General features: G+C 34.3%; 1 protein-coding gene across 1 annotated transcript; it reads left to right on the top strand.

Annotated features, from left to right (window-relative positions):
• The first annotated feature begins 4,960 nt into the window (after positions 1-4,960).
• On the top strand, positions 4,961-15,327 carry LOC111511242 (Neuropeptide-like precursor 4). Its single transcript, XM_023167252.2, has 2 exons — positions 4,961-5,108; positions 14,864-15,327. Exons 1-2 carry the CDS (start codon positions 5,097-5,099, stop codon positions 15,134-15,136), a joined length of 285 nt encoding a protein of 94 aa, XP_023023020.1. The 5' UTR covers positions 4,961-5,096; the 3' UTR covers positions 15,137-15,327.
• The last annotated feature ends 887 nt before the right edge of the window (positions 15,328-16,214 follow it).

Genomic DNA, 16,214 nt, shown 5'->3' on the forward strand with positions numbered 1-16,214 from the left:
GACTAGGTATTTCCTCACAATAAAATATAAGACTCCCTGCTACCTGGACCTTTAGGAATAGAGTAGAAGTGTTGTGTAGCATTTTCGTAAAAAATAACCTAAAATCTGTACCTATAGATTTGTATCAGGATTGTATTCCTGGACACGGAGAGTTTTGCGCGATCTAACTGTCTTTAAGTAGAACAACCGTCATAACCTGTTACAGACCTAGTAGCTCATGCAAATTTGAGTTATTTTTCAAACAAATCACTGCTATACTAGATCGAATATTTGAAAATAATACCAGTTGGGGACTTCAATATCAACATACTAGTCGACCAACTATTTTTGCTCCCAATCGAGTAACATCTTCGTTCTCCACTTGCATCGATAACATTAAAAGTTATTTGAACAAGAATAATGATGAACCTTCAATTGACGAACCATGCCTATCTGACCATAAGTCTCAAATTCTCACCATATACTCTGACTTTGAAAATCACGAAAAAGTTCTGAATATGTCCCCATGACATAGTTCGTTGATCTGACTTGTCCAGTTAAAATTTTCGATTATCTAACGACTCTTTACAACGCCCTAATGACACAAAATTGTCCTGTTAAAAAGGTATTTGACAACTGTAATCTTAAAATAAAATTTTTTGACGAAAACTTCGGAAAAATGAGAGACTTTCTCTCGATATTCAAAACAATTTCGGACAGTTCGAATGATATCTTTTTCAAAAAGTTCTATAATAATTTCAGATTGAGATACAATCAAGAGATAAAAAGAGGCAAAGCTGAAGCTTATAACCAATTTGAAATCTGACAAAACATGCTAAAACATGCTGGAATTTGATGAACACGGAAAGCAATAGAGGTATAAAAAGGTAACCAAAGATGTATCTGTAACTCCTGACGAGTTTAATGATTTTTTTATTAATATTTCAAGTAATATTATGAGTACACTACCTGATTGCGATCAGAATGCATTCAATTTTTTTGACCCACGGAAATCACCGAGATACTCTTTTTTTCTCCATCCAATTACTGAAAGTGAAGTTCTTGACGTCATTCTCAAACTGAAAAATTCATCTTGCCCTGATATGTATGAAATAACGGGAAAAATAATGAAAAGTACTTGTTTTTTTCTTCTAGAACCTTTGATTATTCTCTTTAATCATCGTATCTCCAATGAAGAGTTCCCTGATGAATTCGAACTAGGTAGGTAGGTCTAAAGTGAGTGGATCTATTCGACCCTCCACCGCAACCCAAAAGGGTTTATTGTGGCTCACACCTATTCACACTCGGCCAAATAAACCCAGCTTCTTAACGAAGCCGATTAGTTTGTATGGTAAGTGGTCTTTCAGGTCAGATGGTGGAATCCTGGAATATTCTGCCAGAAGTCCATGAAGATTGTTGCCATCCAGGTGTTCAGTGTTTGTTTGGCAAAGGCGATGCCAATGACAGGTTCTGGTGCGATGAAGCCGCTTGAAATTCAAGCTAACTGAATTATTGGAACACACTTGCAGATCGGTTGTCGTTCGTAGGGGTGCGATAGCACATAAACATATTTTTAATGAAATACTGAAACAAAATATTCAAATTCACTCGATAAAAACTATTCTCCAATCATTTTTGTGAGTTAAACAAATCAATATGAATGCAGAATATTATCAAAATACAAATACATCACAAGTACTGAAATTGAAGTTTGCGCTTTGTCTCTAATTTCCATATTTTAATCAGATGTAGAAGAAAAGAAAATAAATCTTAACTTTGAAACTGGTAATTACTGCCAGTTTTCTTGATTGGTAAGTGATTTATATCCAAAAATATTCATGAAAAATCAGAAATGAAACATTCTATGTTCTTTAGTACTAACGTTTGTGAGTATCGTTACTTCAGTTTCGTTCTATATGGACATTTTCAAACTAATACAATGAAACATCATAAATAATAATGTCAGCCCTTATATAACACCCTCGTAGGTATAATCGAAGTAACCGATATAATGATTTCTAAAGCTATCGGCAAAGTCAAAGGCCAAAAAACCAATCAAAGAAATAATGCCGCTACGAATTAGTCCACATGGACTGAAGAATTGGCGGTTCGTATTGGATGATTTCTACTAAACGAGTTTTATGATTGGCTGTAGAATCATAAAATTGAATTTGGTGTCATGTTACGATGACCAATAGAAAGTGAGGATGGTTAGAAGAGTAGTGTTATCAATGTTCAGTTCAGGAACTGAGTGCGATTTGAGTGTTGAAATTCGATATTGGTGAAGTTATAATTACTTCCAATTTTTTTCCTTCTAGAACCTTTGATTATTCTCTTTAATCATCGTATCTCCAATGAAGAGTTCCCTGATGAATTCGAACTAGGTAGGTAGGTCTAAAGTGAGTGGGTCTATTCGACCCTCCACCGCAACCCTCAAGGGTTTATTGTGGCTCACACCTATTCACACTCGGCCAAATAAACCCAGCTTCTTAACGAAGCCGATTAGTTTGTATGGTGAGTGGTCTTTCAGGTCAGATGGTGGAATCCTGGAATATTCTGCCAGAAGTCCATGAAGATTGTTGCCATCCAGGTGTTCAGTGTTTGTTTGGCAAAGGCGATGCCAATGACAGGTTCTGGTGCGATGAAGTCGCTTGAAATTCAAGCTAACTGAAGTGATACCCATAATTTAAAAAGGTGACAAAAATACCATCCAACTACCATCCGAAATCGATAATACCAATTTTCGGTGAGATTTTTGAATGTATTCTAAAAAGCCGCTTAATTTCGTTCTTGACTATGCACAAAACGCTACATGAAGGTCCAATCGGCTTCAGACAGAACTGTTCCGCTGTTCAAGTGATACAAAGACTTGTGGTTCATATAGTCGAGGATTTTGAGGCGGGTCAACATACGTTGGTGTCTATGTGTGACTTGAGCAAGGCCTTCGCCTGCGTTTCTCACACAATACTATTAGACAAACTACAATTTTACGGTATACGCGGTACTGCATGTAAATTATTTGAATAATAATAATAAATCGGCTTTATTGATAATACAAAAAAAAACAATACAAAGATATATTTGAAAATGAAAATAGGTTACAGGAGATTCAGGTACTCCTTGGCGAAGTCTAGCTCTAGGCAACTCTTACTCAACCAACAAGCACCACTCCATAATGCACGCAAACATACAAAAATAAAAGCAATTAACAGTGGTGGTACCATGAAATGAGAACCGTAAATAAAATAATAATTTGTGATTACCTTCTAAAGATAGTTGATAAATAATTTAATTTAATTGATCTGTTGTCTAAAAAGCAAAAGTTGACATTACTGACTATCATAGATATAATTTTTATATTTGTATTTGAATTTCCTGATATTGAATCTCTTCAATTGCTCGGGCAATGAATAATAGAGTTTTACAGCACCAAAAAGAAATGATCTCTGAAACTGTGCAGTGCGATGTTGTGGCATAGTTAATTTGTTTTTATGTCTAATGTTTCTTGAGTGACTATTTTCACGCAGAATTAGTTTTTGAATTGAAAGAGGAGAATGGGAAAGGGTAATCAATTCATGAACGAAACAACCCAAATGATTGAGCCAGCGGGAGTTTTTGAAGGCTTCAGAAATTGAATCATACTCACGAAGTCCATAAATTAGGCGGCAACAAGAATTTTGCACTTTTTGTATTCTTTTTTTATCTGAATCATATAAGTAGGGCCAATATATGAAGTCACAGTAGTTGAAATGGCTTAGCACCAAACTATCACAGAGCATTCTTTTTAGAGGTTGGCTCAAAATTGAACGATTACAGTTTAACAGTTTCAATGATATATAAGCTTTTTTCATTAAATTTTTAACATGACTAGTGAATCTAAGATCAGTGTCAAGCATCACCCCTAAGTTTTTAGCTGTATTGACAGGAGTCAAGATAGTATGACCTAGTTCTAAACGGAAATTGTTTTCTGCAAATTTACGATTCTTCTGCGATCCAAAGTGCATCATCATTGTTTCATTAGGATTAATTTTCAAATCATGTTCACTTGATAGCCCATTGATCAAATCAAGATCAGTGTTGAAGAGATTTTGTGCCTCAGCACACTCATCAATTTTAAAGTGCATGTATGGTTGTATGTCATCAGCATACGCCTGTATTTTACAGGTTTGAATGGTAGGAGACCAGCTGCTTTTATAGACAACAGCTATTCTGAATTCTAGAACATTAATTTTGGGGTACTTTAAGTTTCTATCCTTAGCCCACTTTTATTCATTATCTATATCAATGACATATTTCATCACATTTGTCCAATCGAATGTATTTGTTATGCAGATGATTGCTCCCTTTATGCTTCTGGCAAGAAACTTGATCACTTGGAAGAAACTTCGCATGATTTTTTAAGAAAAGCTGAAACATGTTTCGTTTCTAATTGCTTAAAACTCAATAAAAATAAAACTCAGAATATTGTTTTTTGAACTAACAATACGATTGCCAACAATTCAGGAGTTAAACTACTTGGAATTGTTATGGATGACAAATCAAAATGGTCAGCGCATATTGAGACCCTAAGTAAAAAATTAACTCATCTCTCTTCACATAGATCCCTTTTCACATTTCTATTCATTTTTAAAAAGAAGAAACCTCATAATATTGTAATTTCCTGTGTCACTGATTTTAAAAATGTGGTTGATTACGGAAGAATTATGAAAAATAATAATTTTAACCTCTGATTTCAGGACAGATGCTTGATTTACATTGTAATTTCCTGATAATGCATCAATTGTTTCATTCTTCAATGAACCAGAATAATAACACAAATGCAAAGGCCTTTAAATTAAAATATTTAAAATTCAGCCGTCAGTTAGATGCTTTTTATCGCGATATCGATATGCAGGATGTATGCCACTCATAAATATATTCGAATGGCTTGTATAAAGCAACGTGAGGACTGGGAATATTCATATTTCATGATGATTGCTTTTGTTATTCTCCATTCATGGATTAATTACAGCCCAAATATATTCCCTTCAAGGTGGTGACCTAGGTATATATTGGTAAAACCAAACTATTTCAGTGTCACTTTTGCAACAGTGAGACAAAGATCTACACAATTCAAGATGTTCAAATTGGTGAGTTGAAGTTTCCTTAAAATTTTTTATTGTTCACAGGCGTTACTGATTATGTTCATGAATCATTTCCCGCGAGGCAAACTTAGATACTTAAATATTTTATCGTAAGTTTGAATGATTCGATTTCATAATCATGAAGCAGTAACATCAGTAAACAAAGTTCATTTCAAATGATTTTCTTGATTATTATTATAAGTGCCTGTGGAAATATATGAAGAGAAGCTTGACCATATGAAAATAATTTGCATCAATGATTTCTTGAAACAACCCAAACACAAGAGGAGACTAGAAATGTACGAAACTTCCAATAAAAGGAAGGAAGCAATTCATTTCAAAACAAAGATGTGTAGATGAAACATAGAAGTTACTTTCAAATACGAACCGAAAGAAAAAGCCCGCTCGAAACAACTACTGTCATATGAACATTGAACATTGCAAGATGGTGTACGCATTTCTGACAGAACATTTCGACTGTATTTCACGGATAAGTTGAATCTACTCATGTCACGATGACATAACGTAATGGCTTTCGTATGTTCATTTGATTCAGTTCCAGCCATAGGAATATGGTTTAAACATTGCAGGAGGGATTAGTTTTTGGGAATCTGCAATGAAAAATTGATTTGATGGAAATCGTGAAATGGGTGCAATTACCCATGTCGAACAGTCCTGTTGGTAGCCAGGCGGTTCGACGTGGGTGCTTTGTTCGCTCAGTCAATCCTGCCGATGTGTGAGAGATGGTTCAAGCCCTAGGCTAAACGCTCGATTTTCACTTGCTATCGTGTTAGGAATCAAACGTTAAAAGGTAAGACCTCGTTAGTTCTTAGCTCGCACATGTTTGGTCTTCTAAGGGTTCAAATTATCTAATTCGTTCAGGCCAGTCTCATCTCCCTACACAGTAGGTTAATGGACTGACACCTATCAGAAAACAACTACTCCCCTGGCTAATACCACGAAGGGCGTTGGATTATATCCGACAGCTGTCAGTGCAGAATTCTTCACAGAAATTATTCCTGCATATGCTGTTGGCGATACAACTGCTGCAATAGATTTTCAATTATTGGAACACACTTGCAGACCGGTTGTCGTTCGTAAAGGTGCGATAGCACATATTTTTAATGAAATACTGAAACAAAATATTCAAATTCACTCGATAAAAACTATTCTCCAATCATTTTTGTGAGTTGAACAAATCAATACGAATGCAGAATAGTATCAAAATACAAATATATCACAAGTACTGAAATTAAATTTTGCGCTTTGTCTCTAATTTCCATATTTTAATCAGATGTAGAAGAAAAAAAAAATCTTAACTTTGAAACTGGTAATTACTGCCAGTTTCCTTGATTGGTAAGTGATTTATTTCCAAAAATATTCATGAGAAATCAGAAATGAAACATTCTATGTTCTTCAGAACTAACGTTTGTGAGTATCGTTACTTGAGTTTCGTTCTATATGGATATTTTCGAACTAATACAATGAAACATCTTAAATAATAATTTTAGCCCTTATATAACACCCCTGTAGGTATAGTCGAAGTAACCGATATAATGATTCTTAAAGCTATCGGCAAAGTCGAAGGCCAAAAAACCAATCAAAGAAATAATGCCGCTACGAATTAATCCACGTGGACTGAAGAATTGGCGGTTCGTATTGGATAATTTCTACTAACCGAGTTTTATGATTGGCTGAAGAATCATAAAATTGAATTTGGTGTAATGTTACGGTGACCAATAGAAAGTGAGGATGGTTAGAAGAGTCGTGTTATCAATGTTCAGTTCAGGAACTGATTGCGATTTGAGTGTTGAAATTCGATATTGGTGAAGTTATAATTACTTCCAATTTTTGTTTTTTGTTTAAAATGTGGCGTCCTTGGACAAGTACTAATAGTAATAAAGAATGTGAATGTGTAAAGAATGTGATAACAACGCAGACTTTTTCCTATGTAGTGATTACAATGGCGCTGGTGAACAATGCGAAAAAGTGATACCAGTGAATAAGATTCGGATGTATTTGAATATTGAAACACAGAGAGTATGTTTCAATGTGTATAAGAATCAACACATCAAGTTTGGTTTCGAAGGAAAAAAAAAACTATAACAGGCAATATCAGATTTGACCGAAATTTCTTTCTCAACTGTACGTAAAGTAGTCAAAAACAAATCTTATGAACGCAAGACGCGATTTGAAGCGGGCTTACCAAAACCTTAGATGTTCATCTAAAAAAATCATTAAAAAATATACGACTGTTACAAAAGCAATAAGATTCCTACAATTGAAATCATAAGGAAGAAATTGAATACTTCCGACCATAACGTGAGCTGCTGTGATAAAACTCTTCAGAATTGGATAAAAAAGTAAGATTTAGATTCAAAATAATAAACAAACGTCAAGCAGTTATGGAAAGCAGAAGAATAGTGGAATTGCGTAACAAATGCTTAGAACTAATAACTAAATATAGACAAGAACAACGGCAGATTTTCTATTTGGACGAAACTTGGTATGACACTCACGACACAGTTACGAAAGGGTGGACTGACGGTTCGAGAATGTGTACGCCTAACATTCCTGCAAACAAAGGATCGCGACTAATCATTGTGCATTGCGGAGGAAGTGAAGGATGAGTTCCGAATTCTATGGAATTATGTGGAAGAAACTTGAGGACTGCAATGTTGACTATCATAACAACATGGAAGCTGATATTTTTGAGGAATGGTTTGAAAAAACACATTTTTCCTGAATTTGGATGAGAATAGTGTAATAGTTCTTGACAACGCTTCCTATCTTTAGAGACAACTCATCAAAGTACCGAATAAAAATTCAAGGAAAAATTAAATGGATGACAATTTGTATTTTGAAGATACCAAAAACCAACTACTTGAATTTCTACAGACAAACACATTTGAAAAAGTGTATGCCCTTGAGCTAGTTAAAGAAGAAATATCTAATATTACCGAAAAAACGAAGGAAATGAATCGGGTATAGCAGTCAGAGGCAGAAAGATTGTAAAACTCTTTTTTCTGTTCAAGCTTTCGAGGCGTTTATTGTCTCTTCATCGGGAACATCGGAGGTTAAAATGAAGTTAACACATAAGTAACAAAGAGGATCCTCATATATGTATGTCAAGATTAAAATTGGTTAAAAACATGTAATATTCAGTCAAAATTTTGCAATAATGTGAGATGATTGCACGAATAATATGAAACAATGAATTTAAAAATTGAACTCAACAGGTAGTCAGACATGATTGACAAGAAACATTAAGTTTGGCAGAATTTCTTGTTCTGACCAATGCATTGCTGCCAATGAGATTTCACAAAACTGTAAAATGATGAATCACAGAGAGTGAAGGTAAGGGGTTTCTGTTCTGAAATTATTAAGTATTATCAAATTTGTTTTCTTTGTTTAAGCAAAGGAGATAGGTATAAATCAGGCTGAGACTTTCAATGTCTGACCTAGAATTAATAGTATTTGAATTTTTAACTATGTGACATATTTGTAAGAAAGTTCTTTTTTGAGTATTATTTTCTGAGTCTGAAATTTCAACATTTTCGAAGGAAAAAGCATGATCCAAATTTATGGTGTGATTAGAAAGGGAACATGACGGTTTATTACATCTTATGTCACTTTTGTGTGAAGTGATTCTGTCTTTTAATTTTCTACCAGTTTGTCCAATGTAAATCTTTTCACAACTGGAACATGGGATGGAATAAACCACATTGGATAGATTGATTATATCTTCTTTGTCTTTTAAGTTGGAAAAAAGTTTCTTAATAGTCTTCAGATTTTTGAAAGCTAATTTCACATGTTCAAATTGACTAAAAATTTTTTTGAAATTGTATGAAAGGCTACCTAGATGAGGTAACGAGAAATAAAATGTCATTTGTGGGGAATTGTTATTGTCAGTAATATTAATATTATTATGCAAATTATTGTTTTCATACAAATTGTTATTGTCTAGAATTGTGTTAACGGAAGATCTGTTGAAAAGTAGTTTATAAATGAGAGATTTTGGATAGCCATTTTGAAGAAACAATTCTGCAAGTTTTTTTAAATTTTGTGAACGAAGGCTGCTATGAGTAGTGCACACTACTCGATTTTTCATCCCCAATATTAAATTTATTTTTTGTTTTTCCTGATGGAAAGAGTTATAGTGTAAGAATCTGCTAGATGATCCTGGTTTTCTATACCACGAAGTTATTAAGGAATTGTCCTCTCGCCTTATCAGTCGGGAATCTAAGAAGGGAACACTTCTGTTGGAATCCTCTTCCTCAATAGTGAACTGTACCAGTTCCTCATAATGGTTAAAAACCTGCAGAATTTCATTGATTCCATTATGTGGAATACTGAGAATAATATCATCAACATATTTTTTTTAAAAAGGAATTTGAAAGGATAATTTATTCATACACGCTTCTACCAGATCATCCATTACATATTGTGCTAAAATGGGTCTTTGTCAAAGACTCTTTTCAATTTTGCAATTTCATCAATGAATTTCAATTACCTCCCAACCACATTATTATTAATCTAGATGCGAGAGCTCTTTTCAACAACATTTCTTGCACCACAGCCATAAATAGCATTACCAAACATTGGATTGACATCTCTAAGTGTTGCAAATCAACTTTTTCTCAATTAATTCAAGCAATAGAGTTCTTATATGATTCTACTGTATTTTCCTTTTCCAATAACATTTATAAACAAATCCAAGGCATGCCTATGGGCAGCCCAGTTTCACCCATTCTTAACTTAGCCAGTCGAGCTAACCTTTCCTTCTATTTATATATATATATATATATATATATATATATATATATATATATATATATATATATATATATATATATATATATATACATCAAAAGGGAAAAATTCGTGGACAAGTCACTCAAGAAATATGGAGGCAAACCGCGGACACGGGTTTCTGGCTATTGGCCTCATCAGCGCGGTGCAGCCAATTGCAAAGATGTACAACAACTGGTTACCAAAAATGAAAAAACATCACATATGCACGGTGTCACCAACAGGAGCTAACCGCACATTTGTGGTTTCAATTAGAAGACCCAGCATTCCCAGACATCATCTAACATCACCACGTAGGCAGCTATAGCTACCTGCGTGACTTCCGGGTCCAGGATACAAATACATAGATATAGATTACTATCGAGTGTGTATGATATACATCAAAAGGGAAAAATTCATGGACAAGACACTCAAGAAATATGGAGGCAAACCGCGGACACGTGTTTCTGGCTATTGGCCTCATCCCTTTTGATGTATATCATACACACTCGATAATAATCTATATCTATGTATATTTATATATATATATATATATATATATATATATACAGGGTGTCCCTGGACTTCCTCTTTTCCTCTCGGGAATGTATAGATGGGGTCAAAATATCACCAGTACTTCATATAACTTTTTTTCCTAAAAGTCTTCGTAACCAAGTTACGGGCCCTCGAAGTTAGAAAATAAAAATGTTTTTCTTTGATAACTTTTCAAGTGAATATTCAAAATCATCCAAATTTTGGTAATTGACTAAACAAATGAATTCCGTCGATGAGCTTTCATGCAGGAGTTAGTTGTTTTGCTACAAAGTCAGGAACGGACTACCCCCGATGGTCCACACCCCAAAACTTTGAAATGACAGATATTTTTCAATATTTTTCAACAAAATAAGGTTACTTGGACAATTTTATGAATAAAAGTACTCGTGTGGAAAGTCGATCGGAGCAACGAGTCTTGATAAAAATGTAGTTCTACTCGACGACATCAAACCCGCTCGTCCACCATTATTTGAAATGAATAATTATCAAAGCAGAAATAATAATGATAACGTTAATTCAACAACATGTATAACAGGAATAATACAAAGTATGCTAAAATGAAGTCGTAAACAAAAAGTACAGTACCTATATGGAAGTTTAAGTCACAATTGTGATAGCAGATATTTTTTCAAAAGAAATATCAAGTTCTGTAGATTCGTGGTGTTTTTAAAGTAACAAGCTACTCTACTATGAAATATCGAATTCATTCCATATTTTGTATGTACATAATACGTGTGGAATAATCACGTTTCGTGTTGATCAGTTATCTGAATCTCATGAAACTCAACATTCGAATGTTTCAAATTCTTCTTCACAGCTAAACTGTTGAGGAGTTTCACTGATATAATTATAATTTTATGGGAGAAATTCTTTAACACGAATCTAAATTTAGCTGAAAAAACGCACATCGGAAAAAATATTTACCATACTAATAAAAAGCAAACGAATGAACTACAAAAACGGCTGCACATGATCAGGTGAAAAATATCCAGGGAATAATTATGTTCCATTTCTTTCACAGATGTTGACAAAAAAACCTTTTAGAAAGTTTTGATAAAAAATGAGAAACTGGAATGCGATTTTGTTTTGTTGAGTGGTGCGTTGTCATATGACTATCATTGTATTGTCAATATTCTATAGGATATATTGAATTTTTTTGATATGGCCGAACAGTTTACATTCAATGAATATGCAGATATGCATGTATTTTATGGACGAGCATTTTGTAATGCTGCAGAAGCTCGTCGTCTGTATTCCGAGCATTTTCCCAATCGAACGGTACCGTCAAGAGAAACATTCGAGCGTGTCGATCGCAGCTTGAGGGAGACATGTATGTAATAATTGATAATTAATTTGAGCACGTTGTTTTATTTCGATATTATTGTAGGTACGGTTTTGCCAAAACGAGGTGGTGAGGGCGCTCCTAGGACTGTACGTACCATTGTATTGGAGGAAAATATTTTGGAAGCCGTCGCTGATGATTCTTCAATGAGCATCAGAAATCTATCAGAACAGTTCCATACATCCAAGTCCACTATTCATAGAATAATTAGGGAACAACTGCTCCACCCATTTCACATCCAGAAGGTACATGCCATGACACCTCAAGATTTTCCAGCACGACTGGAATATGCCAATTGGTTCATGGATAGGTAAAGAGAGGATATGACTTTTATTATTCGAGTTTTATTCACTGATGAAGCAGGTTTCAGTAGAGATGGAGTTATCAACTCTCATAATCTCCATATATGGGCCGAAGAAAATCCCCATGGGATATTGCAAACCAAACACCAACGGAAATTCAACGTGAATGTTTGGGCTGGTATCATAGGAAACCATCTTATAGGGCCATTCGTTCTACAGGACCGATTGAATGGAGAACGTTATTTGGAGTTCATTCAGAACGATTTGAATGGACTTTTGGAACATGTTCCATTGCAAACCCGAAGAGATATGTGGTTTATGCATGATGGCGCTCCTCCTCATTTTAGTTTGATTGTGCGTGACCATCTGAACCATATTTTCCACAATAGATGGATTGGTAGAGGTGGGCCATATTCATGGCCATCGCGGTCTCCGGATTTAAATCCATTGGATTTCTTTCTGTGGGGGCATCTAAAAAGCCTTGTTTACGCTACACCTATTCACACAAGAGATGCATTGTTGAATAGAATAACATTACATTGTGAAGCCATACGAAACGACCCTGGAATGCTATTTCAAGTACAGAGAGGGTGTCTTCGCAGACTAAGAAGATGTATAGAGAGAGGAGGTGGTCATATCGAGCAGTTTCTGTAGCGGATTTTTCATTTCTGTTTGCTCTTGAGTTTCGTTAGTTAAACGTGTTTGCATTATAAAAATTCGTTATGAACATTTTACCTATCATTTCCATTTTCCTTAAAAACTAATATTTTCGAATAATGGTAGACATCTCAGGATAAATGTTGTTGAATTAACGTTATCATTATTATTTCTGCTTTGATAATTATTCATTTCAAATAATGGTGGACGAGCGGGTTTGATGTCGTCGAGTAGAACTACATTTTTATCAAGACTCGTTGCTCCGATCGACTTTCCACACGAGTACTTTTATTCATTAAATTGTCCAATTAACCTTAATTTGTTGAAAAATATTGAAAAATATCTGTCATTTCAAAGTTTTGGGGTGTGGACCATCGGGGGTAGTCCGTTCCTGACTTTGTAGCAAAACAACTGACTCCTGCATGAAAGCTCATCGAAGGAATTCATTTGTTTAGTCAATTACCAAAATTTGGATGATTTTGAATATTCACTTGAAAAGTTATCAAAGAAAAACATTTTTCATTTTGTAACTTCGAGGGCCCATTACTTGGTAACGAAGGATTTTAGGAAAACAAGTTATATGAAGTACTGGTGATATTTTGACCCCATCTATACATTCCCGAGAGGAAAAGAGGAAGTCCAGGGACACCCTGTATATATATATATATATATATATATATATATATATATATATATATATATATATATGAATAAGAGTTAGGTTAGGAGGTCACAAGTGAGTGGGTCTATTCGACCCTCCACCGTAACCCGCAAGGGTTTATTGTGGTTCTCACCTATTCAAGTGCGAGTAAGTAGTATTCAGAAGTATTTTCAATCATCACTCTGTTATTTGAATTCCTACTTTCCCTCTCAAAATTAGTTAGCTCCATAATTCTTTTATTAAGGGAAACTGTTGGAAGGTAGGACGCACTATATCGTTTCCTTGAACTATAATAACAGAGGTACTCAACTCAATTATGTAACTGGGACAATATGGATACACTAATTTGAAACCTGGCGAGTAAACTAAATCGATTTGATCATTTCAACAGGTTGCACCCGCAATGTTTATGCTTATGAATTTGAAACCTTTGCTTGCATAGTGCAAAATTTCCGTATCGTTTAGATTCAGGAAATTGTGATTGCATTCAAGGAATGGTTTAAAAACGTCGAATCATTTCACCTAGTCTGGAAGGCTTTCATGTTCAGCATACAGTTTTGAGAAATTTCGACCACATTGTCCCACATAAACACTATTACACTCCTGACACTTGAGCTTATGAACTTCAGATTTCTCCATATTGTCCACTTCATCTTTAGCATCAAAAAGAAAATAAGATAACCTGGCATGTGTTCTGAATCCCACTCTCATATTTTGTTTTCTGAAAAAAACTGTAATTGTCTTTTTTAATTCACCAAAATATGATAGAGTTACAAATTTCTTGATTTCTGATTGTTCGATCTGGGAGTATATCAATCTGTAGGTAAATTTGTGGCTTTGTTTTCTGAATAACTTCTGGATTGTGTCTGCATTGAAATCATTATTATGACCTTTCTGTATAATTGTGTCCAAAGTTCAATATCGTTTATGTGGGACAATGTGGCCGAAATTTCCAAAAACGATATGCTAAAACATGAAAGGTCCCTCAGACTAGGTAAAAATGATTCAATGTTTTCAAACCATTCCTAGAAATGCAATCACAAGTTCCCGAATCTAAACGATACGGAAATTTCGCACTATGTAAGCAAGGAAACTTAATTATTTGGAATCCTTAGAAATTTACCTTCACTCAGTCAGGTGAAAAAAGATTCTCGCACCCGAATGTACCGCAGACCGAATCCGAATATATTGCTAGTTAGTAATGAACGAGCCGCATTAAATACTTGTTTGATTATAACCAAAAACACAACATAAGGGCTAACATCATTATTCATTTCCAGTATTATTGTATTATTTTGAAAATGTCCATTTTAGAAGAAATTGCAGTGACGAAAGTTACAGATAAAAGTACTAAAAACCATAAAAAATTCCATTACTAATTTTTTATGATGATCTCCTAGCACATAGTAATTAGCTACATCAATCAATTTACTGAAAATATCCATTTCCACAGGTTCTGGTCGTTTCTGCCACTTTGACAGTTATCTGCGCAGCTCCAGCTCCAGTCCCCAATCCAAAGCCTAGGCCCCAGTATTACTATTCCAATCTATATTCTTCACCATATGTCGCACCTGGACTGGCATATACTTCAGGATTAATTGCACCACTAACTTATAATGCTCCAGTGGAATATTCCGGGTTACCCGCATACGTGGCGCCATCTGTAAATGATAACGCCTATGCGTATGCGGCTCTTCCATATTCCAACGATGTTCTTCTAGTATGAACATCCTATATATAATACATACATTCTTCATAAAAATATACTTGTGAGATAAGTAAGATTTTTTGTATCAATATTTTCGTATTTTGGATATATTCTATGAATATACCTTTATATTTTTGGAAAATTGTGTAGGTATAGGTTTGATAATACAAAAAATTGTGAATATATTTCAATAAACTTGTTAGTTTCAATTCAATTGACTAAACATAATTTCATGACCTAAAATAGGAGTTTTCGAAATGAGTTTTCAAATATGGACAGTCAAAACGAATTATTTGAGAATATTGCTGGTTAGTAAGTTTTGACTTGGGAAGAAAGACAGGAGTCCCTTATCAATCAGTGGAATCATTTTTCAATTCAGGCTGAGTTTTCTTTCTAAAAATCCATGCCATATCATTCACATTTTGAAGTAGAGGTAGATGATCATCAGTAGAAACGAAACAAATTCTTTTTTTGAGAATGAAATGAGTTTGAGTTCAAATATTGACAACATGATGTCCATAGTATGAAGATTAGTTCCTGGTTTACTAGAAATTGGTGTAATTTGATTCAGAGTAAAAAAGCGAAAAACTTTCGAATAAAAAGTTCATTTACTTTCAGCCAGTAACAAGGTTTCGACACATTTCAATTATGTTGGTTATTTCTGAAACTATCTTGGACGCGCATTGGTTAGTTATTACTATCCAAGAAGACCAAATATCCTTGGTCTTCTTCAAGAATAATAACATCATTTTGATTCAGATTTTGAATTATGTTTTTTTCTTTTCTCAAGTTTCCAATATCACTCAATATCATTTAGCAAATTGCAGTAAACAACGGATTCAAAGCTGAATTAATGAACGAAATAGGTACTTTCCAAAAAAGTCTACGCAAAAAAAATTCGGGGGGTTTTTTCTACTGATAAATCAGATAATCGAAATTATTGAACTCCAATATATTCTGGATAAACGACAGGAAAAGTGGCTTCAGTTTTGAATAAACAAGATATTGGAATTGCATATATAACAGGTATTAAGTTGGGACAGTCAATTAAAAATAATGAAGACAAATGATCCAACTTCGAGGAATCAGTTGTATA

The sequence above is a fragment of the Leptinotarsa decemlineata genome, unplaced genomic scaffold (assembly GCF_025532065.1).
Source record: "Leptinotarsa decemlineata unplaced genomic scaffold, Ldec_3_MD MMD2_tig00000251_RagTag_RagTag, whole genome shotgun sequence".
NCBI lineage: Eukaryota > Metazoa > Arthropoda > Insecta > Coleoptera > Chrysomelidae > Leptinotarsa > Leptinotarsa decemlineata.